The sequence below is a fragment of the Pseudorca crassidens genome, chromosome 15, assembly GCF_039906515.1.
Source record: "Pseudorca crassidens isolate mPseCra1 chromosome 15, mPseCra1.hap1, whole genome shotgun sequence".
In the NCBI taxonomy this organism is placed as follows: domain Eukaryota; kingdom Metazoa; phylum Chordata; class Mammalia; order Artiodactyla; family Delphinidae; genus Pseudorca; species Pseudorca crassidens.
The window spans coordinates 30,420,407-30,448,020 of record NC_090310.1 but is presented as its reverse complement, the minus strand read 5'-3'; the positions used below and the strand labels follow the sequence as shown (position 1 = coordinate 30,448,020).

The following is a 27,614-nucleotide window of genomic DNA, read 5'->3' as shown; positions in this document are numbered from 1 at the left end:
CCTGAGTTATAAGGCGGCACATTAGAATCACCTGGAGACCCTCAACACTCTCCACACCTGGCTGCTCCCCAGACCAAGGAGATGGCAGCCTCTGCAGGATCCAGCCTTCAGAAGCCTCCCAAGTGATTCCAGCATGTGGCAAGGTTGAGAACCCAAGATTTGGAGTCAGAAAATCTAATTTTAATCCTCAAGTCTGCCGCTTACTTGGTAGGTGGGCTTGGCCCAGTGACTTGATGATAATAAAAGACAATAAAAGCCCCCACTGAGCACTGGGTGTAGGTCCCCTGCTGTTGCTGTCACAGCTGTTCCCATTTTACAGGCAGCAGAGGCACAGAGAAATCAAGCAGCTTGCCTGAGGTCATACAGCAGGAAAATGCTGAGACCTGGTTTGAAGGCAGGCAGCCAGCTCACCGGGTAGAGTTAGCCCTGGCGTGCTGGTCTCATTGGTCCTAGTGAGATATTTCCAGACATCACACCTTATTCTGAGAACGTCTGGGGACCTTTCAGGGTCCTTTTTCTCAGGACAAAAGACCATCCACCCCAGGAGACAGAGGGTGACAAAGAGAGAAAGCGGGCTTCAGGAAAATGCAAAGCTAAGCACAACTAAGAGGACAGAGGCATGGCGACCACCTTGTTACACCCCGTTCCCCATCACCAGCTCAGCGTCAGACTAGGGATGCGGATGCTTTCCTGGCCAGGCTCTCCTCTCCAGCAGCGTTCATCTCTGGACGAGGCAGCAGCACATCATGGCAATTTAACTTCCCCCAATGGCAAAAAAGAAAAAAAAAAAAAAGATAGCTGTTATTTAAGGGAACCCTGTGCCAAGGTTAAGTCATACCTCTCTTTCCTCACATGTGTCCAAGTCCCCCGTGAAATTACACTGTTGTCCTTCTACAAACACAGAGAGGCAAGTCTTTCCTGGTTCCTCCGGTCTCTGTTTGTTCTAGTTGATGACAAATATTGAGCTAATATGCCATTTAAGCTTTGGGACCAGGAACATCCTGTGCTGTTCAGAGACAGGCCAGGGGCCACGGTGGGGTGGGCTGTCACTGGCTTCTCCCTGTTTCCTCTCCCAGTGGCATGACCTGCTGTGGACCCTGGTGGCCTCCTCATGGTTGCCAATCACTGTATTTCCTGGTATATAAAGCCCTACAAGTGGAGGTTCCCAGCTGGGGGCAATTTTGCCTCCCCTCCCCAGGGGACATCTGGCAATGTCTGGAGACATTTTGGGTTGTCACACTCGAGGGGTGCAGTTGACATCTAGTGGGTGGAGGCCAGGATGCTGCTAAACATCCTACAGTGCACAGGACAGACCCCCACAGCTGAAAACTATCTGCCCCCCCAATGTCGATTGTGGCAGCGTCGAGAAACCCTGACAGATAATATGAAGCTCTTTCAAGGAAAAATTTTGAGAAAAAACGTTCACAAGTACTTTTCATAATACAATTATTCAAAATGGCTTCAAAGTGGTTTTGCACTTAAAATATATTCTTCTTCTCATGCAAGAATAGTAAATTCTACACTGACATCCAGCTGCAAACTGTAAATCCCTCTCAATGTAATAGTCTACTAGCTGAAAACAAGAGTACAAATTTTAAAACTGAGCTGAAAATTAATAAATTGAGCTCAACGAAAATAGCTACATAGCCATGTCTGGTAGTAATAGATTAAACTGTAAAGCAGTGAGGAATAACTCAAATTAGCTCTTATCAGCTGTCTTGTATTTGGCTGAATTGTATGTGAAAGAAAAAAATCTTTGCTCCGGTGCTTTATTGCTCTGTTGTGTTGCCACACACCACCACTAGGAGGCGGTAGTATTACCTTCTATTTCACTCCCTGGGCACTTGGCCTTTCAATGCCCGTAAAGCAAATGCATTGGAAGCAGGATAATTTTTGGACACATATGTTTTGGAGGGAGGAGTAGAGATTCATATTCATGTCCATACATAATATACTTCTTGTTCCAGTGTTTACCTCCAAATGTAAAATGAAAACCCATCTGTACATAGGTCTGATCCCTTAAAATGATGGTTTGCAAACTTTTGTGATCATCAGAATAAACTGAAAGGCTTATAAAATTCAGATTCTGGGTCATGCCCTTAGAGATTTAACAGGTTTAAAATCTGCACTTTCACAAGTATTCCATCTGTGCCCTAAATGGTTCAACTGTTTCACACACACATGTACACACACACTATTCTCTATTGCATGGCCCTAATTGGAAGCCTGCAGTAATAGATTACATTAATGGCCCTAATCTGCTCCCACCCTCACCTCCCCATCCCCTTCCTTGTGTTCCTCTCACTGAAGGAGGGAGTTGATTTCCCCTCCTGTGAACCTGGGTAAGATTTGTAAACTGCTTGGCCAGTAGAAGGCAGAGAAGTAATGGTATCTTAATTGCAAGCCTAGCCCTTAAGAGACCTTATGTTTCCACTTGCTCTCCTGCGTCTCTGCCATCACATGAGACTATACCCGAGTCAGTCTGATACAGGACAGGAGACATATGAACAAGGTTGAGTTGCTTCAGCCAAGGGCATTATCAGCCAACACCCAGACCTGTGAGCACATCCAGCAAGGTCAGCAGGGCTGCCCATCCAGACTCCAGCTGATCCCAAACATGTGAACAACGAACACTGACTGTTGTATGCCGCCATGCATTGTGGCTATTTGTTACCCAGCAGTAGCTAACTCACCAGCTGCTGTCTTGCAAGCATCCACTGTCGATCAAAGGAGGTGACTTTTGGGGATCCGAGAGACCAAAGGGAAAGGCTTTGCCTCCCTGCTCTACTTAACTGTTCTTCCCATCGCTTTCCCATCAATAAACTGGGCACACCAGTGTCTGCCCTATTTGGTGAGTGGTCATGAGAATCAAATTAAATGATACAATTCACATGAAGGTGCTTTGTAAACTGAAGTTCTGGGTATCTCTGGAAGCACAATGTTCCCTACATGGTGCCAGGTCCTGTGTATGCATTACCTTATTTAATCCTTACAGCCATGTATCCTAACTGGCCCTGCTGCCCAGTCCTTCCTGCTCTCAGCCGTCCTGATACAGGTCTTAGCTTAAATGTCGTTTCATCAATGAGTCCGTCCCACATGGCCTATGTTGCTCTCTTTACATGACAGTATTTCCTTCACAGATGATATCCCAACTTGTAATTTTATTTATCTTTTTTCTTGCCTATTGTCTGCTCCTCTCCCCCACTATAATGTAAGCTCCGTGAGCGCATGGGACTCTTCTGTCTGGTACATCTTTGTGTCTCTGGTGCCTAGCCCAATGTGTGGCACATAGTAGGTGCTCAACAAACATTGGGTGAAGGGGAGACCAATGGAGTAAGCATTACCCTGGTTTTGCAGACTAGAACACGAGGTTTAAAGAGTCTAAGTAGCTTACTCAAGCCTCTTGGCTCCTAATTGCAGAGTTGGATTGGAACTGTGGTTTACGCTGCCTCCCAGGGAGGGTTTGGTCGGTCGCAGAAGTCCTGGGTCACGGCCTTGGGTAGGGGCAAGAAAAGCAGCGATCAGAACAGAAAAAGGCAAATGAAAGCTCCTGCCCCCTGGGCAATGAGTCAGAAACCTCAGCTGCTTCTTTTTTTTTTTTTTTTTTTTTTTTTCGGTACGCGGGCCTCTCACTGTTGTGGCCTCTCCCGGACGCGCAGGCTCAGCGGCCATGGCTCACGGGCCCAGCTGCTCCGCGGCATGTGGGATCTTCCCGGACTGGGGCACAAACCCGTGTCCCCTGCATCGGCAGGCGGACTCTCAACCACGGCGCCACCACGGAAGCCCAATCATATCTCATTTTTAAACTGGGTCACTAATGACAACGGATGCTAATCTCCAACTTACTCCAGAAATCTGAAATTTCAAAAAATCATAAATTTAGTTTTTCTTCTGAATAAATGTATTTATATAAAAAGAGTTGATTTAAGGAAAAATGTTCAGTGAATAATAGTGTAGTATGTACGTACATATGAGCAAAGAGCATGTGGATGGGCCATGGATCAATAAAGTTTGGGAAGCACTAGCCTGGCTGTGGGTCAGTAGGGAACTGGGCTTCTGATGGGATTCAGCAAGCATTGGCCTTTCTGTTTGCCCAGTATCTGAGTGTCCTTCCTTCGTTTGGGGCATTCCCTTCCTTCTGAGTCTCCGTGGGCTGCAGAACTTACCTCCCACTGTAGAAACTGAAGATGCTTGCTAATCATTTCCCAGCCTCCTTTGCAGTAAAGCCATGGTCACGTGACCCAGCCTTCACCAATCAGATGCACCATGCCCGGCTCCGAATCTAAAGAAGTAGGGGTAGCACAGATGCTTTCCATAAGATCAAGTTCTTGGTGCAAGAACTTGGTGTCCTGTTGTGGTGACAGCAGTGGTTTCCTCAGCAAACTGTGCTCTGTGGGGGAGAAGGCTACCTGATTTCCTTTTAATGAATTCCTTTTCTATTTAAATCGACCAGTCGCTGTTGCTTTCAACTAAGAACCCTGATTTATACAGAATGTGGGCGCTACAAGCAACAGACAGGTGGCAGAGCAGAGGGCAGCTGTGACCCGCTTCCCATGCTGGGAAGCAGTGGCCCTGACATTGCTATTGCAAAACATTTGGTTTACACCAAGGTTTGGCAAACTTTCTGTAAAGGGCCAGCTAGTAAATGTTTCATGCTTAGGTCATGTGGTCTCTTCTGCCGCTACTCAGCTCTGCCTTTGAAAGCAGCCTTGAACAATATGTAAATCAGTGGTTGTGGCTGTGTGCCAATAAAACTTTGTTTACAAAATCAGGTGGTGGGCTGGATTTGGCCCTTGGTCCATGGTTTAACCCTGGTTTAAACTGTCACCTGCCAACCATGTACCCATGGATGTTGTAAGCATCAGAAAAACTTGTAGAAACACATCAGGATGTTGCCATGTTCAGCTTCTTAGAGACTTGAGTAAGTTCCTACAAGAAAAAGTCAATCTTGGGTCAAAGATGGTCCATTTAACAACAAAAATGGAAGAAAACATGGCTTTATTGAGACTCTTTCTGCCTGAAGCCTGCAATCTAAATTGGTGGAGAATCCAATGATTTGGAGATTTGCCGGGATAAGCAAGTCAAATTCTGAAGCAGGGGCTGGTAAACTTTATTTGTAAAGGGCCAGTATTTTAACTGTTACAGGCCACATAAGGTCTTTGTTGCATATTCTTCTTTGCATTTTTAAAAATAACTCTTAAAGAATGAAAAAGCATTCTTGGCTTGAGGGCCATAAAAAAGGCAGGGCTTTGGCTAACAAGCCAGGAGTTTGCTAAGCCCTGCTCTAGACTAAGGATCCATGGTGTGGAGGCAAAAAGCTTAGCAAAGACATATGGGATGACAGGAAAAGATATACCAAATCCTCAAGCATTCTTCACCAGACAAAGGACCAGCCTGGGGACATAGCTTGGCTCGAGGGCTTGAAGAGACAGAGTCATAAGAGAGAACAGACTTGTGGTTACCAAGGGAGAGGGGTGGGTGGGGGAGGGGTGGACTGGGAGTTTGGGATTAGCAGATGCAAATAGTATACGTAGGATGGATAAACAACAAGGTGCTACCATGTAGCACATGGAACTATATGCAATACTCCGTGATAAATCATAATGGAAAAGAATATGAAAAGGAATGTATATATATGTATAACTAAATCATTTGCTGTATAGCAGGAATTAACACAACATTGTAAATCAACTATACTTCAATAAAATAAATTAAAAACAAAAAAAGACTGGGAGGCAGGAATTCTCAGGCTCAAAGATGAGGTCCACCTCTTTCATATAAGACTGTAAAGCAAAACCACCCTAATACACTGCTACTGGATTCCTGACTGTCAAAATTCGTGTGATAATAAATGTTTGTTGTTTTAACCAAAAAAAAGTCCAGATAAGAGCTCTGGCTGGCTTGGCCTTCCATGGCTAAAGGAACCGAGAACCTCCTGTGACTAGCCAACCCTGAGGTACTTCTGAGACCCTAGGCTTCATGACCACAGGAAGGAGGGAAGGGCCTCCTCCCCAGCGCCCATCTTAGATACAACCCTGGAGGACTGCGGACTAGAGAGATCGTCCCTCTGAGTGGAACCAAGGGCCCTGCATTGACCAACCCCTGATCTTACTCCCGACCAGGGAAGGGAGTTCTTGGTGTTGGTACCCAGCACAAAATGTGGGCCACTGGGCACTGATGCTCATTCTGCTTATCCGTTTTCCGAAGGGGAACATTTATGGTAGGAATCCTGTTCCTTTTCCTCCATTCTATACTGGGTGCCTTTGGGAGTATATAACAACTTTTACTCATAGGTTGCTGGGCCATGAGGAGACACACTGGGCCTGATGAGAGGATATTAACACATCACCAAGGGACCCTGGCGTGGTTGTGACTTCAGGGTGTGTACCTCCCAAGAAGGGGTTGGTTCATTTCATGAATGTATAAGAATTTTTAAACTTCTTATAAAGTTGTGCATGGATCTAGACAGCAAAGGGATGGACTTGAGCAGATAATTTGGTTGCCCAGCTCACAGTCAATCCCCTCTTTTCTTTCCTAATAGTGTGGTTCATAAGTCTATCCCTCACTGAAGGAATTTGACCCCCAGCTTGGAGGTCAATGCTAAGCATGGTAATTTAATTACCTCTGCCAGTGATTGGGTTAAGCTTGAAAACTGGAATCCTCAAGCCAATGACACCAGGGAGAGTTTGCTAAAGGGCTTCTGGGAAATCTCTTCTTGTTCCTAAAAAAACAACTAGAAAAAAGACAGTTCCTTCTTACCTGATTAAACCAGGGGATGGATGGCAACATTTTCTCCTAGCCAGAGAGTACTGAAGGCTTTGCAGACCATGTGAATTGGGTGGTAACTCTGCCACTATAGCGTGAAGGCATCCATACACAGTATCTAAACAAACAGGCGTGCCTGTGTTCCAACAAAACCTTCTTTATGGACACTGACATTTCAATTGCATATAATTTTCATGTGTCACCAACTACTATTTTTCTTGTCACTTTTTTTGGGGGGAAATTGGGACTCAAATAGGCTAGATCAGAGCAGGGACTAAGTTTATCACGATGTACCTGACACCTAGCCCAGTGGTTATGCCATAATTTGTACACAAATATTTGGTGAATATTTACAAAATCCTGGTGATGAATTGACCCCTTTATCATTATAAATATTTATGTACCCAACATCAGAGCACCTGTATAAAGCCAATATTAATAGATGTGAAGGGAGAAATTAGACAGCAATACAGTAATACTAGGGGACTTCCATACCCCACTTTCAACAATGGATAGATCATCTAGACAGAAAATCAATATGGAAACATTGCATTTGAGCTACACTTTAGAGCAAATGGACCTGATAGAACATTCCATCCCACAGCAGCAGAATACACTTTCTTCTCGAGTGTACATGGAACATTCTCCTGGATAAACCATATGTTACGCCACAAACATTTGGTGAATGAACGATAGGTTAATTTCCTGACTGGAAGAAATATAAAATTGAGTGCTCTGGGGTGATCACTATCCAATTGCCACATGGAAAAAAAAAACAAAAAATCTAGAAACACGAAGAATATGGACAGCAACCCCTGTGTGGAGACAAGGAAATGTGTGAGTTCCCGAGACAGAGAGCTGTTACTACTTTGGGCATTCCTTAGGTTAAAATGAAAGCTCTCTCTCTCTCTGGTTGAATTTTCCTTCCTTCCTTCCTTCCTCTCTTTTTTTTTTCTGGAGAGTGCGCTATTACAATAGTCTCATTTTCATCATCACCAAACTCTTTAAAGCCAAAGTCTTATTAGATACAAACTGGAGAACAGAACCGGCTACACAACTTGCAGAGACCATCACAAAATGCAAATGTGGGGCTGTTTGTCCAAATATCATGAAGAGTTTTAAGACAGCGCTAGCAGATCATTAACCAAGCATGGGGCCCTTCAAGGTGTTGGCTCCTGTGCCACTGCCAGTCATTCGTCCAGGAAGCTGGCCCATGAAAGCAGCAGAGGGAGTGGGAAATCGTCCTATGGCCAATTGTCAGATATCCCTGGCTCACTGTAAAAGCCACATGTTATGATCTTGATGAGAAATCAAATGACCCCTTGCCACTCCAGACAGCAGCTTCTTCCTCTAGATACTGGCACCGCTGGGAACATTAGAGTCTGCTGCTCCGGGCAATTTGGTTTTAAACTTTATTTTTCAATGTACAGTTTCAGATTATACAAAACATAGAAAATGGACTACTTTAAAGGCACATTAAGTAGAAAGTATCTAACTACCCTAAAATCACATTTGTCCCCCGACCAAGATCCAAACTTAACCTCTACGCCTTTCCCTAGCATCTCCCCATCACCACTGCCCCCCAATAGACAAAACTATCCAACTTGCTGTATTGTAAGTAACCTTTCAACTATTAGCAAGTTTAGTAATTCCCACCCAGGCAGATTTTAAATGATGCTACAGCTTCTATTCAAGCTACCGTGTTTAGTGTGCTTACGTACGGGCTTGGGGGTCTACGTTTCTTCATCACCAGTGAATACAGAGCATCTTATGAATTCAGCCTGATTAGGGATGCGCACAGGCACACAACCCATGGCAGAGAGTGTGTGGCAGGGTGGGGGCATGTCTCCAACTTCCCTGTATTCGGGTATGAACAACATTCACGCAGAGCAACCAATCAAGCATTCTCCAAACTCATTTGAACAGAGACCCGAAGTAATTTTAATGCAAGTAACAAAAATGAGTTAGTCTGTCTCCATCCATAGCCCCTCAAATGAACGAATTACAGTACTTTATAAAAATGTCCTAAAATATGCAAACTACAGTTCCCTCCAATGCAGTTGTTACCAGTAATATATTTGGTCCTGATACTCGCTCCTTGGATGTCTTAGCTAATCGTCTTTGTGGTTGTCTGTGAATAACTGATCATAAGCACCAAGTGAGGGCTGAACCTACTGACGGGTAAGAAGGCTGGGTATTTTCTCGCTCGTGCCATCCCCTTTCCCACCTCCCCAGGGCACGTCACACCACAGGGGGAAAGGCAGCACTCCTGTTTCGCAAAAAGCCCCGGCATCACAGATGGATGTGGGCACTGAATGCTAAACAGTAGTGGAGACCAGCCAGGAAAATCCACGGGTCATTTCAGATACCCACTCCTGAAGTTTTTGGGGGGATGGAAATTCATGCATTGCTTGGGGATAAGGCTTTCCAGATTTCTGGTTCTAAGGGGTTTTGTTTGTTTCCATTGTGACTACCAGGGAATTATAGAAAAGCCGCCTGAGCAGAAAGCTTGGGGCACTTAGAACCACCTTCCTCCACGAGGTATACGTAGCATCCTGCCAGCTCCAGGGGTGTGACCCGCACTCCTACCCAAAACAGGAGTAATGACAGTTTTCCACTGAGGCAAGAAGTGACCGTTTGTCCTGCCTCTGGCCCCGTGTCCCCCTGTACTGTGCTGGTGGCCTCTCTGGGGGAGGGGCCCTGTCTCAGGCCAGATGTCTGGATTCGCTTGCCCCTGTGTTTTCAGAGCCTTGCACAGTGCTTGGAACACGGTAAGCATTTAATATTCTGTTGAAGCCGAATGAATGCATGAGTGAATGGGTAGATGGAGAGAAAACCCAATCCTGCACTAAAGAGGTATCCACGGTGGCCCTAAACGACTCAGACCAGGCATCTCCCCAGCTCCACTGAGGGCAAACCATTGCCCCACGTAGCAGAAGGTCATTTACATGGTGCCAGTGCTGACATGCGCAGACGGGTCCCAGGCGCACCTCCCAGCAGCAGGCTCACGACACACAAGGGAAAAGACAGTGAGGTGCCAAGAGCTTCTCCCGTAGGCACTTCCCGAGGTCCCCGCATTGCCACACACCTCACAGCACTGAGGACCAGCTCCCCAGAGCCCTACCCCTCAGTACAGTCTCTGAATCCCTGGCAGCACTTACCCAGACCCTGGCAGGCAGCATCCCCCGAGAGATGCTGTACCCACTGAAGTTTGAGAACCACGGCCATCTGGGACCCTCCCAGGGCTTCGTTTGCTGTCAGGACCCTGGGCCCCTCCAGGGAAGGAAGCGTTCTCCGGGTGTAACGCACACAGCACTGCCCCATCAGTGCCACCTTGTTCGGGCTGAGTGGAGTGAGATATTTAGGCTGATCTAAATCCTAAATGCTTTTAACAGGCAGGCACAGGGCAGCTTCCCTCCTGCCCACCCACGGGCCTCTCTTCTGAATCCTTGGTTGTGTTCTCTGCAGCCTTCACTGCTCTTTGTAATTCATTTTTCTAATTGGTTTTTAATCTGTCTCCTCTGCTAGACAATGAGCCCCACGAGGAGAGAGACTGTCTCGACATGGTTTCCCCTGTGCCTGGCATAAGCATCCCATCATTTATGTTGACGGATGAACGAAGGAATGGTGAACGGTCCTCTGAGGCTCCAGAAATGGGGGTTAGTAGAGGCCAGGCAGTCTTGAAGGCAGGCCAGGAAGAGAAGGAAAAGGCCTTCTGAATTCGGGTAGGGAGGAGGCTGCACCCCCATCCCAGGGTGTCTGGCTATCAGGATCAAGGCCTGGGACTGGAGTTTGGATGGTCCAGATGTGAGCAGCTGTGCAAGAGACAGTGAAGAATGAATAGCTGATGGAGGCCAAGGTTTGGGCCTCCAGTGGCGTCTAGACCCACCTCCCCATCTCGACATGATGAGATCTTTAACATTTGTGAGGCAGCTCTGCTCACCTGGCCCTGGGACCGTGGTCCTCAATCTTAAGGCACCTGAGCATCACCAAGGAGCTTGTTAGAAATGCAGGTTCCCCGGCCCCATCCCTGAAGACTGATTCTGTAGGTCTAGGGAGGGACCCTGATAGCCTGCGTTTTACTAGGGGTCACATGCTGAGATTAGGGCGAGCCGAAATCTGAAACCCAGGTTAAAGCTCACCTTCCCTAAGGCAAGCAGGTGACTTTGTCAGCAAATCTGGGTGGCACTTTCTGGACCCAGCCCATTACAGGAGGGTCGGGGCTCTGGTCTGGATGTAGACAGAACACCAGGGGCTACACCACGTGTTTCTCATGTGGAACTTGGCTAAACATCTGAGGAGGTTTCCTCCCTTACCTGGACCCCCCCTCACTCCACCTTCTACCACTAACACAGAGAGATTCAGGAAGAAGAGCTGAGGTGAGGGAGGCTCAGCGTAGCCCAAACCTAGGGGAAGATGTCCCCCGAGACCTGGCTTTCTTGGCCTCTTGTCACATCACATTACATCCCCATGGTTAAGAAAGATCCTGCTGAACACTTTTGGATTTGAGCATTGCTGGATTTTTGGCTTTGTTGTGTTGAGTCTTTCGGATGGGCAGGAGTTCTGAATTCCAGCCTTCATAGTCTATTCTCTGATCTCAAGAATGCAAAAATTCTTCTCTCCTTTTGGCTTTTAAAGGAAACAATGTGTTTGCTAGAAAAACCACAAAAAAAAAATTGATTATATACAAAACGGTTATCTGAACGTGGATTCTGTACTGCAGCGAAAGCGACCCAGCTCCTGGGCTCTATTTGCGCTTCCTCAGTATCAGGTACATGAGGCCGCTGATGAAGGTGAAAGCAAATGCCACCCAGGCCAGGATGAAGGAGTAGCCGTAGCTGCCGTCCGAGGTCAGGGCGTACAGTGTTGGGTTGTTCTTGTGAATGTCTTCGCGCCGGTCTGTATAAATGGAAGCTGCAATCATGACACACAGGCCTGTCGGAAGAAAGCCAAGGTCCAAATAAATCACAGACCACAGCACGCACCAGGGACCTGAGGGGACTATGGTCAGAGCTGAAGACAAACTTCAGTTTTTGTTATTAGTAGGTATTTACTTTAGTCTCTTGAAAAGATTACAACTAATATTTTGTAGCAGAATATTGCTGACTACCCTGTAGCCATTTTGCTTCCCATTCTTGCCAGCTGAACTCAATGTTGTTTGGGCAGCCAGCTACCCAGCCCAAAGGGTCATAATTGGTCCAAGCCATCGGTCAGCCAGGCAGGAAGTAGTCTGCTTCGCAGGCCGCATACGGTCTCTGTTGCAACTACGCAACTCTGCTGTCGCAGCATGAAAGCAGCTATGGATGATACACAAATGAGTAGGCGGGGCTGTGTTCCAATAACATTTTATTTGCAAAAACAGGCAGTGGGCCAGATTTGGCCCATGGGCCCTAGTCTGCCAACCCCTCTTGGCAATCCTATTCCTGTTTACTTGCTATAGTTTATGGTTCCATGTGTCCCAGTTCTGGCCACAGAAAATCCTTCCGTGAAAAATATAATACCCTGAAAAGAGGGAGATGTGGGAGGAGAAAGCATTTTTTTTGTTGCTGTATTTTCCCTTGCTTACTGTTTTAGAAACTGTTAGGCCAGGATGAATGTCTGGAGCTGCAGCAGCCTTTTGGGGGCCATGAGGTCATCACTGACACTCTGAAGATGACAGCATGGAAGGATGGAAGGAGTGGGGCTTCTTGATGCTGCTGCTGAGCTGCCAAAGCAACTCTTGACACCTTCCACCTTTAAGCGATTTGTTATAGAAAAAAAGTAAAGGTTTTCGTGGCCGCAGTCATTGCTAATTGGATTTTTCTCTTACTTGCAGCCAAAAGCATCCTCACTGAATCACCAACACTCACAGATATTAGTGGTAGGATGAGGTTAAGTACCCAGATTTTCCTTGGGGGACCTATGCTTCTCTCCTCTGTACCAAGACAGCAACTCCTACTTACCCTAGAGATCCCAGCTCAGGCTTCGTGTCTTCAGGACGCCTTTCTTGACCCCCTAACTAAATCTGAAGTCTGAAGTATAAAACATCCCACCATGGCACAGCTGCCAACCTCTCCTTCCCAAGTCCTCACCTGCCACACTCTTCCCAGCTTCTACTCATGATTGGCTGGGAAGAGAGTGTTTACTCCAGAAGTCCATCCTTTTACTTACATGACATGAGCTGGATGATGGACGTTAAAACAAATCTCTCTCCCTGCTTGAGGCGGAAGAGCTGGAGCACGAAGATCAGAAAGGCAATGCAGCAGAGAATGGTGGACAGGATCATGGTGGCCTGGACCGCCTGCACCGTGGAGAATTCTGTGGGGAAAGGGCAAGAGCTCATGACTGAGGACCACAGACCACCCGGGCCCCTGGGGCGCACAGTGACAGCTCCAGAGCAGGGATGATGGGAAGCAAAAGGGCACCAGGCTTTCATCTGCACAGAATGAGCACAAGGGCAGCCAAGGAGTCTTCCTGACACCCCCTCCCTCCAGTGTCCATTTGTGCAATTGACCAGATGATCTCCAACATCCTTATCTGGAAAATGGAGCAAGAACCACCCACTCTGCAGTCTTCCTGGTTTGGGTATTGCCCCCAAGTGCCTGGCTCATGGTCAGGTTTTTTATTTAAAGTACAAATCCTCAGGTTCCAACCCGGCAGATTCTGGATCAAGAGGCTGGAATGGGATGGGTTGCGTCAGGATTGGGGGTCTGCACCGTATAAAGACCTCCAAAGGGATTCTTGGAGATACAGGGCTCACAGGGCTGAGGGACCTTCTGGAAGTGTTCTGTGGACACAAAATACCCTCTAAGAGGGTGAGCCTTGTGATTGTCATTTAGGAAAAGGGAAAGTGAGGGTTTTTGCAGATTAGACTTAGTGAGTGGGGCATGAGAGCTTGGGGCTCAGCACCGGGAATTTTCAGCGAATAAAGGAGCTGATCTTGGGTGGAGGGCCCTGCGTGTGGGAAGGACACAGGTGAGGCTATGAAGGGGTCAAGCGCAGGGACTGGAGCCACCTGTGTGGGTCTCAGTTTCCTCACCTGTAAAATGGGGATAGCAATAGCTCCCACCTCATCAGTGGGGGAACATGGAATGAACTCAACTATGTAAGGATTTCGGGCGGTGCTAGCAAAAAGGGAGTCCTGCGTAAGGGCTGGATGTTATCACCAGGATGCAGCTAAGACAGGTGAGGGAACAGTGCCCAAAGCCGCAGAGGAAAACCTAAGGACAAATCCTCTTTTTTGTTGTTGTTTTTCAATTTTACCTGAAACTGACTGGAGGGAAGCATGATTTGTAAGTACTTAATCCAACATTTACAGCAATGGATCCTGGTCCACTGGATCTCTCAGAGAGCGTCTAGCCCCCTCCCCATTCCCTACGGTGAGAACAGAAACCAGAGCCCCACCCCCACACCTACACACCATATGATTTCATATGAAGCCCAAGAGTAGGAGAGAGAGAACCATGGTGACAGAAGTCAGAAACCCTGCTCGTTGGGGCAGGGGGTGGTGGGAAGTGAGTGGAAAAGGGCTCAAGGAAACTTTCTGAGGTGATGGGAATGTTCTCTATCTTGCTTTGGATAATAGTTACATGGGTATATATATATAATTGTCAAAACTTTGAACTGAGCCCTTAAGAAGTGTGCATTTCCTTGTTTGTAAATTATAGCTCCATTAAAAATAAAAATCCTGCAGGCTACCCTGAGGTAAAATAAATCAGAATCTCTGGTGTTGGGATCAGACAAGAAGTGGGGCAGGGCATGTAAAGTCCCCCAGGGAATTCCAGCGTGGGGCCAAGGTTGTGACCCTCTGGCTTAGAGCAGAGCTTCCCAACTTTGCCCAATCCCGGGAATCACCTAGGGGCTTCTTAAAATAGATTCCTGGGCCTCTTCCTCTGAGATTATGATACAGTCGTTCTGGGATGGGCACCAGGAATCTGTATTTTTAGCAAGTACCCCAGGTGATGGGGCAAATATGGAAAACATGGCTGCTGCTGTAGACTGAATGTTTGTATCCCCCCCCCCAAATTCATATGTTGAAATCCTAACCCCCAATGGGATGGTATTAGGAGGTGGGGGCCTTTGGGAGGTGATTAGGTCATGAGGGTGGAGCCTTCATTAATGGGATGAGTGCCCTTATAAGAGACACAATAACTTGTCTTGCTCTCTGCTCTCTGCATGGAGAGGACACAACAAGAAGGTGGCTGTGTGCAGACCAGGAAGGGAGGCCTCACCAGACACTGGATCTGCTGGCACCTTGTGAGAAATAAGTATTTGCTGTTCAAGCCACCCCATCTATGGTATTGTCTTAGCAGCCCGAATGGACTAAGACAAAGGCTTTAAAGAAAAAGATGGATTCATTTTTTTTAGAGCAGAGTTTCTCAAAGCTGGGGGGTGGGTGCAGCATGTACCACTGTCGGCTGATGAGATGAATGTAGGTGGAACCCAACCAGGTCACTGAACAACCAAACCTCACCTAAAGAGAGGAATGTTCCCTTTGCTCGTGTTTAAATTCATCCAAGGACCCCCAAGGAGGAAGAGGAGCTCTACACCTGGTGCTTTTGCACTTTTGTAACCCCTGCCAGTATCTGGGTGCCGGTGGTGGTTTTGGTTTTTAACCAGGAAAGAACCAGAAACAGATTCAAAGCCATCAAAAGGCAAGTGCATCTGTTCAGAATTTAATAACATCATTTGGTTTTCAATGTAGTTTTTTTTTTTAATGTTTTCTTTCTTTTATGGTAAGTCATACCAGTGTATCACTTACAATAGGCAGATAAAGTTCCCTTTAAAATAAATTTATGTAGGGAAAAAGTGAACTGTTTTAAAGCAGGTGTTGGCATGGTTTTTCTGTAAAGGCCAGACAGTAAATATTCTAGGCTTTGTGGCCATACAGTCCCTTGTTCATTGTCTTATTTTTGGGGTTTTTTGCTTGTTTTTTTTTACAATGCTTTAAAAATATAAAAACCATTCTTAGCTCATTGGACTGAATCTGGCTGGTAGTTTGCCAGCTAGTTATTTTAAAGGAAAATAAGGGAATTCCCTGGTGGTCCAGTGGTTAGGACTCCGCGCTTCCACTGCAGGGGGCCCAGGTTCGACCCCTGGTCAGGGAACTAAGATTCTGCAAGCTGCGTGGCACAGCCAAAAAAAATTTTTTTTTTCAATTTAAAAAAATAAAGAAAAATAAGCGGTAAGAAATGCACACAGGGGCTGTTGTATGCAAACGACAGAAGCTTGGAGACATTGCCTCAGAGCACAGCCAGTGCTCCCAGCTGACCGGGCACCCTGGCAACGGTGGGGCTCCAACAGGGAAGAATTGCTGTTTCCAGGGTCAAGGGTTAGCACAGCAGAGAAACAGACCCAGAGGGGAGGTGGCGTGGATTGCATTATGTGTTTTAGAATGCAGGCTTCAGAGCTGGTCATGTCTAGACTGGAATCCTAACTCCATCATTTACTCCTGACTTTGTGAACTTGGGTTTCTTCTCTGTGTCTCAGTTTTCCCATCTTAAAACAGGGCCAACAGTCCCTGCAGACAGGGACAGGAGATCACTTACGTAAAGGACTTAGCCCAATGCCTCCCAGTAAACCTTCAATAAATGATGCCTTCTATTGGTATTTTTGCTTTTATTATGAATGTTGACATTGTTATTGCTGGAAGAGCGAGACTTTAGGACCCAGTGATCAAGGTCCTTTGCTCTCTAAATAGGATTCCAGGAAAAAAACCATAAAAACAGGATGCTCGTTAAATTTGAATATCAGGTAAACGAAAACAATTTTTTTAGTATAAGTATGTCCCATGTAATATTTGGGACATACTTATACTAAATTATTAGTTGTTTATGGGAGATATAAAATTTAACTGGGCATCCAGTATTTTATCAGGCACTGGGAGCCAAAATGCCTCTTCTATCAGTTCTACAACAGAAAACCAACCCATTCACTCCACAGTGGAGAGGGGTTGGCATGTTTTTCGGTGCGATTCTCTGTATTTGCAAAGCCCTTTTGTCTACTGTGGCTCCTGTACAGGGGCAGGCACTGCTGTCACCTGCATGTACAGCTGACGCTATTGAGAGTCTGAGCACTCACGTGACCTGCCCAAGGTAAGGTCACACAGCTCTTAAAGGAGCCGGCTCTCAGGTTTCTGCCCATTAGGCTGCTCAGATGCAGGGAAGTAACACAGATGCCTCTGAGCCTATTTGGAGGTGTGGGGAGAAGATTCTAGATGAGGGCGGAAGCTGAGAAGGGGTGAGGGAGGGAAGCTCTGCTTGGCCAAGAAAGAGAGAAGAGAAGGGTGGGGCCCAGCATTCCTGGAGTTGGTGCCCTCTGGCCTCTGGCTTCCCCACCCCCTCCTGTCCCCACCTTATGCTGACCCCTGCTCAGCGTGCCCTGAGCGGCAGCCAGGCCCCTCTCTGCACAGGCTGTGATGAAGGAGGGGTGAGGAGTCACACAACAGGGAAGCCTTTCTCCCGAGGGATCTTTTGTCACTCAGTGCTTTCCCAGCAGCTTCACACCCACCTTGAATGGAGTCATCGATTTCTGTACAATTTGTGTTGTTGACGCATACTCTCCAGATATCTGCAAAAAACTCCTCTCCTACCCACCAGGCCTGTAACACGAAACGGAAACACAGGGAAAGGCTGTTCGTTCATTATGAAAACACGGGCCCCTAATCAGGTGAGGCACAGGAGTAGATGAAAACTCGGGACCGGTGCTTCTCAACCTGCGGTGTGCACGCAGGTCACCTGGGGATCTGGTTAGAATGCGGATTCTGGTTCAAGGGGTCTGGGGTGGGGCCTGAGAGTCTGCATTTCTAACAGGCTCCCAGGTGATGCCCACTCCACTAGTCTGCTGAAAGGGAAGGTCCAGGCCCTCCCAGGACGTGGGTGAGGAGGTGAGGCTCAGCTGGTGGTGATAAGAGCAGCCGGTGGTGAATTCCAACAGAACTGCAGGGGCGATGCCGGAGGGGAGGAGGGAAATGAGATGAGAGGAGGATGAGATCTAGCGGGGAGAACCTGTTTCGGATGAAATAATCAGACAAAAGGCTCTCCTGCTTTCCATCCAAATGCTTCTGTTTCTCTGTGTGCTCCTGCTGCTCTTTGCCCCCAGATGGGCCTCCTTCTGCCTTCCGTCCACCCGAAGACTGGAATCTCCCCCCCCACCCCCATCCAGGCAACAGTCGGTCACTGAGCTCCCACTACGTGCCTAAGGGTGGTGCCAAGTGCGATTCCTAACTCACCGCATGACTCCCTGACTGGCAAAAGTGCCCACCTGTGTCTTCTCAGTAAGGGCCATGGTAACAGAAACACCCACAGGATTAGCTGTTGCTGTGGCTGATGGCTTTTCTGCCCTTAATGTTAATCTATCCCTTTCACTATGTCTGGGACCTTTTCAGGATCCCAAGGGACTAGATGAAAGCAACAGAAGAAGATTCTAAAAGAACATTCAAAACCACTTAGTTCACAGAGAGTGGGTCCTTTGGATAATGGTAGGTTCCCAGGACTTTAACTCACAGCATCAATGTGGTCCCTGCCCTGGCCACTCATGACAGCTCTTCCAGAACCTCCAGGAACCCAGACCCAATCACTGCACTCCTTACAGGATCCTTACAGGATGTAGAGCCAGGAGCCTCTGGAACGCTTCAAACCCCAGCTCTGCCACTTTCCTGCCATGTCAATTCCAGCAGGCTCCCTAAATGCCCTGAGGCCCAGTTTCCTCATCATAAAATAGTGCCAGGAGAGGACCTATCTTGTAGACCTGAGGGGAGGATTAGATGAGATGATGCACATAAAAGGGCCGAGCATAGGTGCTGCCAGAGTTAGTACTCCCTAAGTGACAGGTGTTGTCCTGGTCCGTGTTGCTGTTATTTTGATGATTAATTGACAGGAGTCTATATGCAGCCAGACTGGATGGTTGCTTGTAGGTGCACTTTTTGGATTTCTGAGCAGACTTTCTGACTCTAAATGTCTCCACAGTCTGAAACCATCAGGATTGAAGCCAGGCCTTTGGATCAGGGTGTGGGCCATAGGGCATCTCTGGTAAAAAGCTTCATTTCCTGCCAGGAGGGATGTTAATCTATGCCCATGGGTTATTTATCAAATGCTATACGGCTGTGAGCTGGACACTCAAGGAAAGAACGAAATTTGTCATGGGCTCATGGGCAGAATGGGGAAAGTTCCAAGCATGAGCTCTGCCGGGAAGGGCATGGCCAGGTGGGCTGGCAACAAGGGATCCTGTCAGTAAGGAGATGTCAGAGACAGGAGGGGGCAGAGATCACCTGGGATGGGTCATCTGGGAGATCTAGGGCAATGGTCCTCAACCAAGGGTGATTTTGCCTCCCACGGGACACCTGGCAATATCTGAAGATGTTTTTGGGCATTACAGCTAGGGGCTAGAGTGCTGCTGGCATCACGCGGGTAGAGACTGGGGATGCTGCTAAACATCCTACGATGTGCTAAACGTCCACAGAAAGAGTGATCCAGCCCAAATGACAACCGTGCCACGGTTAAGAAAATGACCTGCATGAGCTGAAGTTAAGCCACATCCTCAAAGGGCTTCCTACGGCCAAGGCATCTTGCCAGGCTCTGTGGGGGACTCAGGGATGAGAGGACCAAGGTCCCTGCCCGTCCAGACACACGCGATGCTTCGAACCACCACCCTTAGGCCAAGAGTCCTCGGGCCCAGGCTGAGGAGATGGGTGTGCTTCGTAGGGAGGATGACTCCAAATTATAATCACCCTGGGGGAGTTCTCAATCCTACTTCTACTGACTCTAGGATCCAGAGGTTCTGGGACGGTCAAAAGGAAAGGGAACTTACATTGTCGATGGTGGCAATGAAGAGCAACGCCGCAGACGTGATGTGGAAGATGATGATGAAAGCCAGAAGCACCAACATTTTCACGGGGCACGGTGGCGCACGGAGTAGTAGCGTTTAAAGCCCAGAGGAGATGCGCTAAAGAGGGTGAAAGAAATTCAAATTTGTCAGTGACAAAGCTCTAGGAAAATGAAAAATAAGCAACTTTTCATGGGGTTTTAGAAAATCTTAAACAGCTCTTCCCATCTTTCATTTGCCTAGAGACTTTACTGAACAAAGTCTGGCAGGAGAAGCTCTTCTCTGTTGCATCCGGACGCCAGATATTCTTGTGGAGGAGGAGGGGTGAGGACCAATTAAAATCCCTAATTGAGAAAAGCATTGCAATTCTTCAAAGCAGCACACCGCGGGCACCAGGGCAGGAAGGAGTAGCTCTGTGTGTGCTAAAATGCTGTTCCAGATCCCCCACCCACCAGGCAATGCCATGGGGATTTCACAGCACCAGAGTAAGCTCACTGTCTGAGTATTCATTATCACAGTCCCTGCTGCCCTGCTGCGTAACAAAGCAAAAGTGATCAAATAGGAAAATATTTCCTAATGATCTGACCATTTATAAAATTAATCCCAATGTAAGTTGGTGCAGCCACTATGGAAAACAGTATGGAGGTTCCTGAAAAAACTAAAAATAGAATTGCCATACGACCCAGCAATCCCAGCCCTGGGCATATATCCACAGAAAAGTATAATTTGAAAAGATACATGCACCCCAATGTTCATAGCAGCACTATTCACAATAGCCAAGACATAGAATCAACCTAAATGTCCATTGACAGATGAACGGATAAAGAAGTTGTGGTATATATGTATACATAATGGAATACTACTCAGCCATAAAAAAGAATGAAATAATGCCATTTGCAGCAACATGGATGGACCTAGAGATTATCATACTGAGTGAAGTAAGTCAAAGACAAATATCATATGATATCACTTAATGTGGAATCTAAAATATGATACAAATGAATTTATTTACAAAACAGAAAGACTCACAGACACAGAAAACAAACTTATGGTTACCAAAGGGGAAAGAGGGTGGGAGAGGGATAAATTAGGAGTTTGAGATTAGCAGATACAAGCTACTATATATAAAATAGATAAACAACAAGGTATAGCACAGGGAACTACATTCATTATCCTGTAATAAACCATAGTGGAAAAGAATATGAAAAAGAAAATATATGTATATGTGTGTATATATATATATAACTGAGTCACTTTGCTGTACACTAGAAACTAGTGCAACACTGCAAATCAACTATACTTCAATTAAAAATTAAAAAATTAATCCCCACTCAAACACCCCTCAATATCTAACCCCATCTGAATAACATCCAACCACAAAAGGCAAACACAATGTGTGGCGGACAGCCGCAGTTTCATTTTCCTCTCTCTGCACATGAAAAGACTGCATTTCTCAGCCTCGCCTGCAGTTAGGTCGGAGCCTTGTGACTAATTCTGGCCAATGGGCTGCAAGCAACATTGGCTTATGTCATTTCCAGGCTGAAGCAGTTCCGGGCTGAAGAGCAGGCGTGAGTTCTCCATGCTCCGTCTCCTTGATGAAGTAGTTGGGATGGTGGAGCCGTGATATGCTGAAGCCTCACACTTTGGACAGATATTGTGATTGGGAAATAAGCCTTTGGATGTTAAACCACTGAGATTCCAGGGTAAACTTTTTTTTTTACTATGGTTGGACAGTCTTAATCATAGAAAACAGAAAGCGATAACAAAGTGACATTGGAAATCTTGCAAAAGAACTAGGGTTATATCAGGTTGATGAAAGTGACACTGAAGAACCGGTCAAAAGGCACCGAAGGGGTTAACACATGAAGACTTGTCCAAGCTGAACTAGTTAACAATAAAAGAGGAAAAAAATAAACTTGAATGATGTAGAAGAAGAAGAAAAAGGAGAAGGAGGAGTGGAAGAAGAAGGAGGAGGAGAAGAAGAAGAGGAAGAAAGCAAAGAAAGCAAGCATTCAAAAGAATGCTTTGAATATCGAAGGATAAACAGCGACACTTGGGAAAACTGATGAAGTCTTTGAACATTTTTGCAAAAATGACCATCGTCTTGGTCAAACGACACGCAAACGTCAAGCAAAAATGTCACATCAGGGGCTTCCCTGGTGGCGCAGTGGTTGAGAGTCCACCTGCCAATGCAGGGGACATGGGTTCGTGCCCCGGCCCGGGAAGATCCCACATGCCGCGGAGCGTCTGGGCCCATGAGCCATGGCCGCTGAGCCTGCGCGTCCAGAGCCTGTGCTCCGCAATGGCCACAACAGTGAGAGGCCCACATACCGCAAAAAAAGAAAAAAAAAAAAGTCACATCAACAAATCCTGTTGGACGAGTGAATGCTACGAACTCCCCAAATCAACACTTGATTCATTCTTCTTTCATTCCAATAATTTGTGACCAGTTACTATTACTAAAATTTTGTGTAACATAAAATTAAGTTTTAGTTTCACTTTTAAAAACCAAATCAGACCTTGTTTTCACTATTTATGATAACGTTATAGCACCAGTTTTAAGTGGATTGATTTTACTTGTTAACAGTCTCTTTCTCTCCCTCCAAATACTCCACCCCCCCACACACATTTTTTCTGAACCATTTGAGTAAGTTGCCTCAGCCATAATTCACGTCTAAATATTTCTGTGTGCGTCTCTGAACAACAAGGACACTCCCGTACATAACCACAGCATGATAATCACAAAAATCTCACATTTTACAATATTTTATCTCACCTACAGTCCATATTCAAATTTCTCCAATAATCTCAGTAACGGCCTTAGCTACGTTTTTGGTCCAGGACAAATCCAAGATAATGCACTGCATTTTGTTATCACATCATATTAGATTCTAATCTAATCTAATCTAATCTAGAATGGTTCCTTAGCCTTTCTTGGCCTTTCCTGGCATTGATATTATGTAAGAGTACTGACAATTTATTTTGTAGAAAGTCCCTCCATTTGTTTAATGCTTCCTAACGATTAGATTCAGGGTATGATTTCTTGGCAAGAATACTCCATACTCATGTGTCCTTAGTGTGTCCCACCAGGGGGCATAGGATGTCAGGTTGTCCATTATTGGTGATGTTAACTTTGATTAAGGGGTTAAGGTTCACCAGATTTCTCCATTGTGCATTTTTCCTTTGTAATTAAAAAGTAATCTCTGGGGAGGTATTTTTTAGTGTGATAAAATGCACATAATTTTAAAATGTACTACTAATGACAGTTAGTACTTTCACAATGTTGTACGTCCATCCCCACTATCTAGTTCCAGAACACTTCCTCACCTTGAAAGGAAACCTTGTACTCATTAAGCAGACACTCCCCATTCCTCTCTCCACTGGCCCCTGGCAACCACTAATCTGCTTTCCTTCTATGGATTTGCGTATTCTGGACATTTCATAGAAACGGAATGACACAAGATTTGTCCTTTTGTGTCTGCCTTCTTTTATTCAGCAGTGTTTTCAAGGTTCAGCACATGTAGGGAGATATTTTGAGATGATGTAAAGATCTAATCTCTCATCAAAATGTCACCCCAATAGTTTGAGCATCCACTGGTATTTCTGAAATAGAATAATTTAAAATCGACTTTTTGGACAAATACCATATGATACCACTTATATGTGGAATCCAAAATACGACACAAATGAACATATCTACGAAAAAGAAACAGACTCACAGATATAGAGAACAGACTTGTGGTTGCCAAGGGGCGTGGTGGGGAACGGTAGGACTGGGAGTATGGGATTAGCAGATGCAAACTATTATGTATAGACTGGATAAACAACAAGGTCCTGCTGTATAGCACAGGGAAATATATTCAATATCCTGTGATAAACCATAATGGAAAAGAAAATGAAAAAGAATATATATATATGTACGTATAACTGAATCACTTTGCTGTAACAGCAGAAATTCACACAGCATTGTAAATCAACTATACTTCAATAATTTTTTTTAAAAAAGAATAAAATAGCCTTTTTCTGATACCAACTCTTCCACTTAGAGAGCTGCACTGCACAAAACCCTCCAAACCCTCCACCCTTTCTCTGACCAGGCTCACTCCCACTCGTGGGACGCATTATTCCCTCGTGAGACTGAACAAGGCTCGTGAGCTCATACAGGGGCCCCTCTTTGAGACCCAGGACTCATTAACAATGAGCCAGGAGCCATGTGGCTTCAGAGTGACTCAGCCTGGGCGGTCCCAGCCGCAATTCTGCGCATCATTTGGAAGAACCCAGTGAATCAGCTCAGATTCTCCCAATTCTTTTAAAAAGGACAAATTCCCCTTTGTTTAGGTCTGCGTCATTCTTAGCTGCCATGCCATGCTGCCTCCAAATAGATGCGTTTCTGACCCTCACAAAAAAAAGGTGCATTACCACACTGAATGCCACGTTACTTTAATATCAGCTGGAATGCCAAAGCGCTAGCATCACAGGCAGTGCCAATAACTACAGGGTGATAATAGCTTTACATATTGTCCAGCTCAGATGACACAGATACGTAAGGACACATAACTAAAACTTTCTAGAAAAGGAAAGAAAGGCTTTAACTAACTCTTTCCTAAAGTGTGGAATTCAAATGTTATAAGGCATGATTTTGGATGGTGCATTGATATGGCATTAAATAACAGTGAACCACTGAACAGTGAACCACGTAGTAAGAAAGTCCCCATTCTAATCCTTCCAAGTCCATCAAGGAAAAAGACCCTGGGGTGCTAGACTGTCTCTAACACTTAGCAATTTTCTTTCAAACCAAAAGAAAAAGCAGAACTCTGGATGGGTCACAGTGCGTAGCCAGAATTTAACAAGGCTGTTTAGGTTTTATTATATTTCTTTTTGAGGTTCTTTCTTTTTATAAGAAGTAATAACATTTATAGTAGTGATAGAAAGTCGCCTTTTAAAACAACTTTATTGAAGTTTTAAAAGTCATTTAAGAAAAATATTATGTAAATAAAAGGGCAGGTGGTCTTCAATGTCAGCAAAAATCCTGACGGTGGTTCTCAAATGCCTAGTGTCTGTGATTCCAGCTGGAATTCTGCTGGAATTCTGCTGGAATGAAACACTGCTTTCACACCTGGGAGTGATTCCAGTTGGAATTCCAGACATTAGAAATAAACCCCTGGAGAGAAAAGAGTAAGTTTTTACGAGAGGTCAAGTAAGGTCTTGAGCTCAGTGTAAGAGAAAAGTCTAGAGGCATACAAGGGTGGCTGTGGCTTGATTTGAACCATTAGGAGTCCAGGAAAATTAGGGAAAACAGACATGTCACCTACTTAGTACTCTCCCATGTTGGTGTCTGGAATTCAGATCCCCAGTGAAAAACAAAATGAGGTAAATCAGCGACAGAACTTTCAGACCTAAGGCATTACTCGTAACCTCACCAGAGGGTTTGGAGTCAATTATTCACAAATACAGAAGACCCCATGAACTTTTTTTTTTTTTGCGGTACGCGGGCCCCTCACTGTTGTGGCCTCTCCCATTGCGGAGCACAGGCTCCAGACGCGCAGGCTCAGCGGCCATGGCTCAGGGGCCCAGCCGCTCCGCGGCATGTGGGATCTTCCCGGACTGGGGCACGAACCCGTGTCCCCTGCATCAGCAGGCGGACTCTCAACCACTGCGCCACCAGGGAAGCCCCCCCATGAACTTTTAAGAGACTAAAAATGATCCTCTACCCTTGCATCTCTATACCGAAAGAAGTTCCCCTTCATCACTATCCCTGACTCACTCTTCAAGTTCCTTTCCTTTAGTGACCCACTCTTCCCAGTTTCCTGTGCGTTTTTCCAGAAATATTTCTTAGGTGGGAACACTTACTCCACACTCTCCAGGTTTCCACGTGGAGGGAGCTGCCCCACGGTAACACTCCTGGCCTCAGGTCCCGCCCCTCACTCACTCCTTTGATCCTGACTGGAGGGTGCATCAGTGTCCACTTTCTGGATTGGTGGAGCTCAACCACTGAGAGGCCACCTTGCAGCGCTTTTTCTTTGTCCTTCCCCACACCTCCTCCCTAGACAGCGAGTGGGTGTGTCTGTCCCCCAGAGCCCCAATTTCCCTTGGCTTAGGGGTCCAGGGGCTCGTGGCGGGCAGGGGTGTGGAGCTAAGAGCCCATCCTCCAACCCAGCTTTTCTCACTTGATAATATCTCTAGAGATCATTCTTTTCCAGCATCTGGATCCACCTCATTCTTGCAGTGGTTGCCTGGTGTTCGGTTGGGTGGCTATGCCACGATCTACTCCACTAGTTCCCCACTGATGGCCATTTAGGGCACTTCCAGACTTTTTGCTACTCCAAACTACACTGCAGTGAACATCCTTGCACTTATTTCTTTGCATGCTTGTGTTAGTATTTCTGAGGGGCAGATTCCAAGAAGTAGAGGTGCTGGGTCAAAGGATAAGTACATTTATTTTACTTTTAATTTTTCAATTCAATTCAAACTTAATTTACTGCAAAGCATAAACTGGACACTTGGTGCTGTGGCAGCCTTGATCTTCAGAGGGTTTGCAAAGGGTATAAAGCACTGGACCAACTGTTATGTATGGACTGTCTAGGTAGACAAGCCTTGATGTCATGTTTTCTGAGTTAATAACATCCCTTAGTTCCCCCAGAAGTATAATTCTGGCCTATACAGACTAGCCTCTGTCATCCCCGTGGCTCTTCCCAGCGGTGCTCTCTCCTTCCCATGTTTTCTCCGGCACTGGGACTCTGTGGACCCTCTCTGGAGATACTGAAGAACAGACAGCTCCCTGGGCTACAGATGTTGGATGAAGGCCAGCCCAACAAACCCAGGGTGGCATCAAACTCCTCTTTGCCATTCACAGAAATTTCTTTTCCCTTCCAAAAATGTCATACTGAATGCTGATCCCTTTCGTCTCCCCTTTTCCTTGTGGGCTCCAGCGCTCTGCCAGCCAGGTCTGGTCTCAGTTCCTTGGAGCTGAGCTTCCGGGAGCACCCTGTCCCTTCCACCCTCAGCTGGCTCTCTCGCGCTGTCCAGGTCTCAACTCAAGCATCCCCTCCTCAGAGAAGCGGCCCTGATCACCCAGTAGCCACGCCCCTCCGGTACTGTGTATCCCATCAGTATCTGTCCCATCCCCCTGGCTTATTTTCTTTGGAAGATTTTCACTGTCAGAAAGCATCTTATTTGTTCACTTGATTGTTATCCATTCCCCCTCTTTCTCTGCTGTGCTGGGTGCACAGAAAGCTATTTGCTGTCATTTCTAGTTCTAGGAATGTAGAACTATAAAGGCTCTGGGAAAACTCAAAGCCCTGATTGTCCAGAGGCAGGAACTGAGGCCAGAAAGGGCCATGACACGCTCAGATCCCACAGCAAAGCAGGAGCAAGAGAAGGACTAGGGGGTCTCCCGGCCCCCACTCCGATTGCCCTTTTGACCTCAGTGGGAGACCCCTCCCAGGGTGCACAGCAATCTTTCAATACTCAACAACCATTTCCCAAAAGCCTCTGTCACTTTCAAGCACAACTTTCACCGAGCAGTCCGAATCGCGTTGTTTTTCCTTTGCTGATTTCTTCAGGGGCTGAGCAGGACATTCTGAGAGGCCACCTGGGTTGGGGTGTTGCCCTGTCTGAAGGTGGGAGACTGCACTAGATGAGCTTTAAAGTTCCTGTCTAGAAATCAAAGTCTTATGATTTGCAGAACTTCTCTTTTAAAAATATGATTTGATCTACATAATACATGCGATGATTAAGAAAAAAGAAGGTTGGGCTTCCCTGGTGGTGCAGTGGTTGAGAGTCGGCCTGCCGATTCAGGGGACAAGGGTTCGTGCCCCGGTCCGGGAAGATCCCATATGCCGCGGAGCGGCTGGGCCCGTGAGCCATGGCCGCTGAGCCTGCGCGTCCGGAGCCTGTGCTCCGCAACGGGAGAGGCCACAACAGTGAGAGGCCCGCGTACCGCAAAAAAAAAAAAAAGGAAAGAAAAAGAAAAAAGAAGGTAATAGAATCAAAGGCATATGATGAAAACCACAGCCTCTGCCCTACAGTCCTGATCCCCGGAAGCGATC

The 27,614-nt window shown here is 46.3% G+C and overlaps 1 protein-coding gene across 1 annotated transcript in view; it reads right to left on the bottom strand.

The window, feature by feature from the left end:
- Window positions 1-8,163: 8,163 nt before the first annotated feature.
- EMP2 (epithelial membrane protein 2) overlaps window positions 8,164-27,614 on the bottom strand; it is a 39,713-nt gene continuing 20,262 nt past the window's right edge. Inside the window, exons 2-5 of the mRNA XM_067706650.1 lie at window positions 19,552-19,686; window positions 17,254-17,344; window positions 12,916-13,062; window positions 8,164-11,700 (exon numbers count right to left, since the gene is read on the bottom strand). Of these exons, the coding sequence (XP_067562751.1) occupies window positions 11,513-11,700; window positions 12,916-13,062; window positions 17,254-17,344; window positions 19,552-19,629 (504 nt within the window). The 5' untranslated portion in view covers window positions 19,630-19,686 and the 3' untranslated portion in view covers window positions 8,164-11,512. The remainder of the gene's footprint in view (window positions 11,701-12,915; window positions 13,063-17,253; window positions 17,345-19,551; window positions 19,687-27,614) is intronic.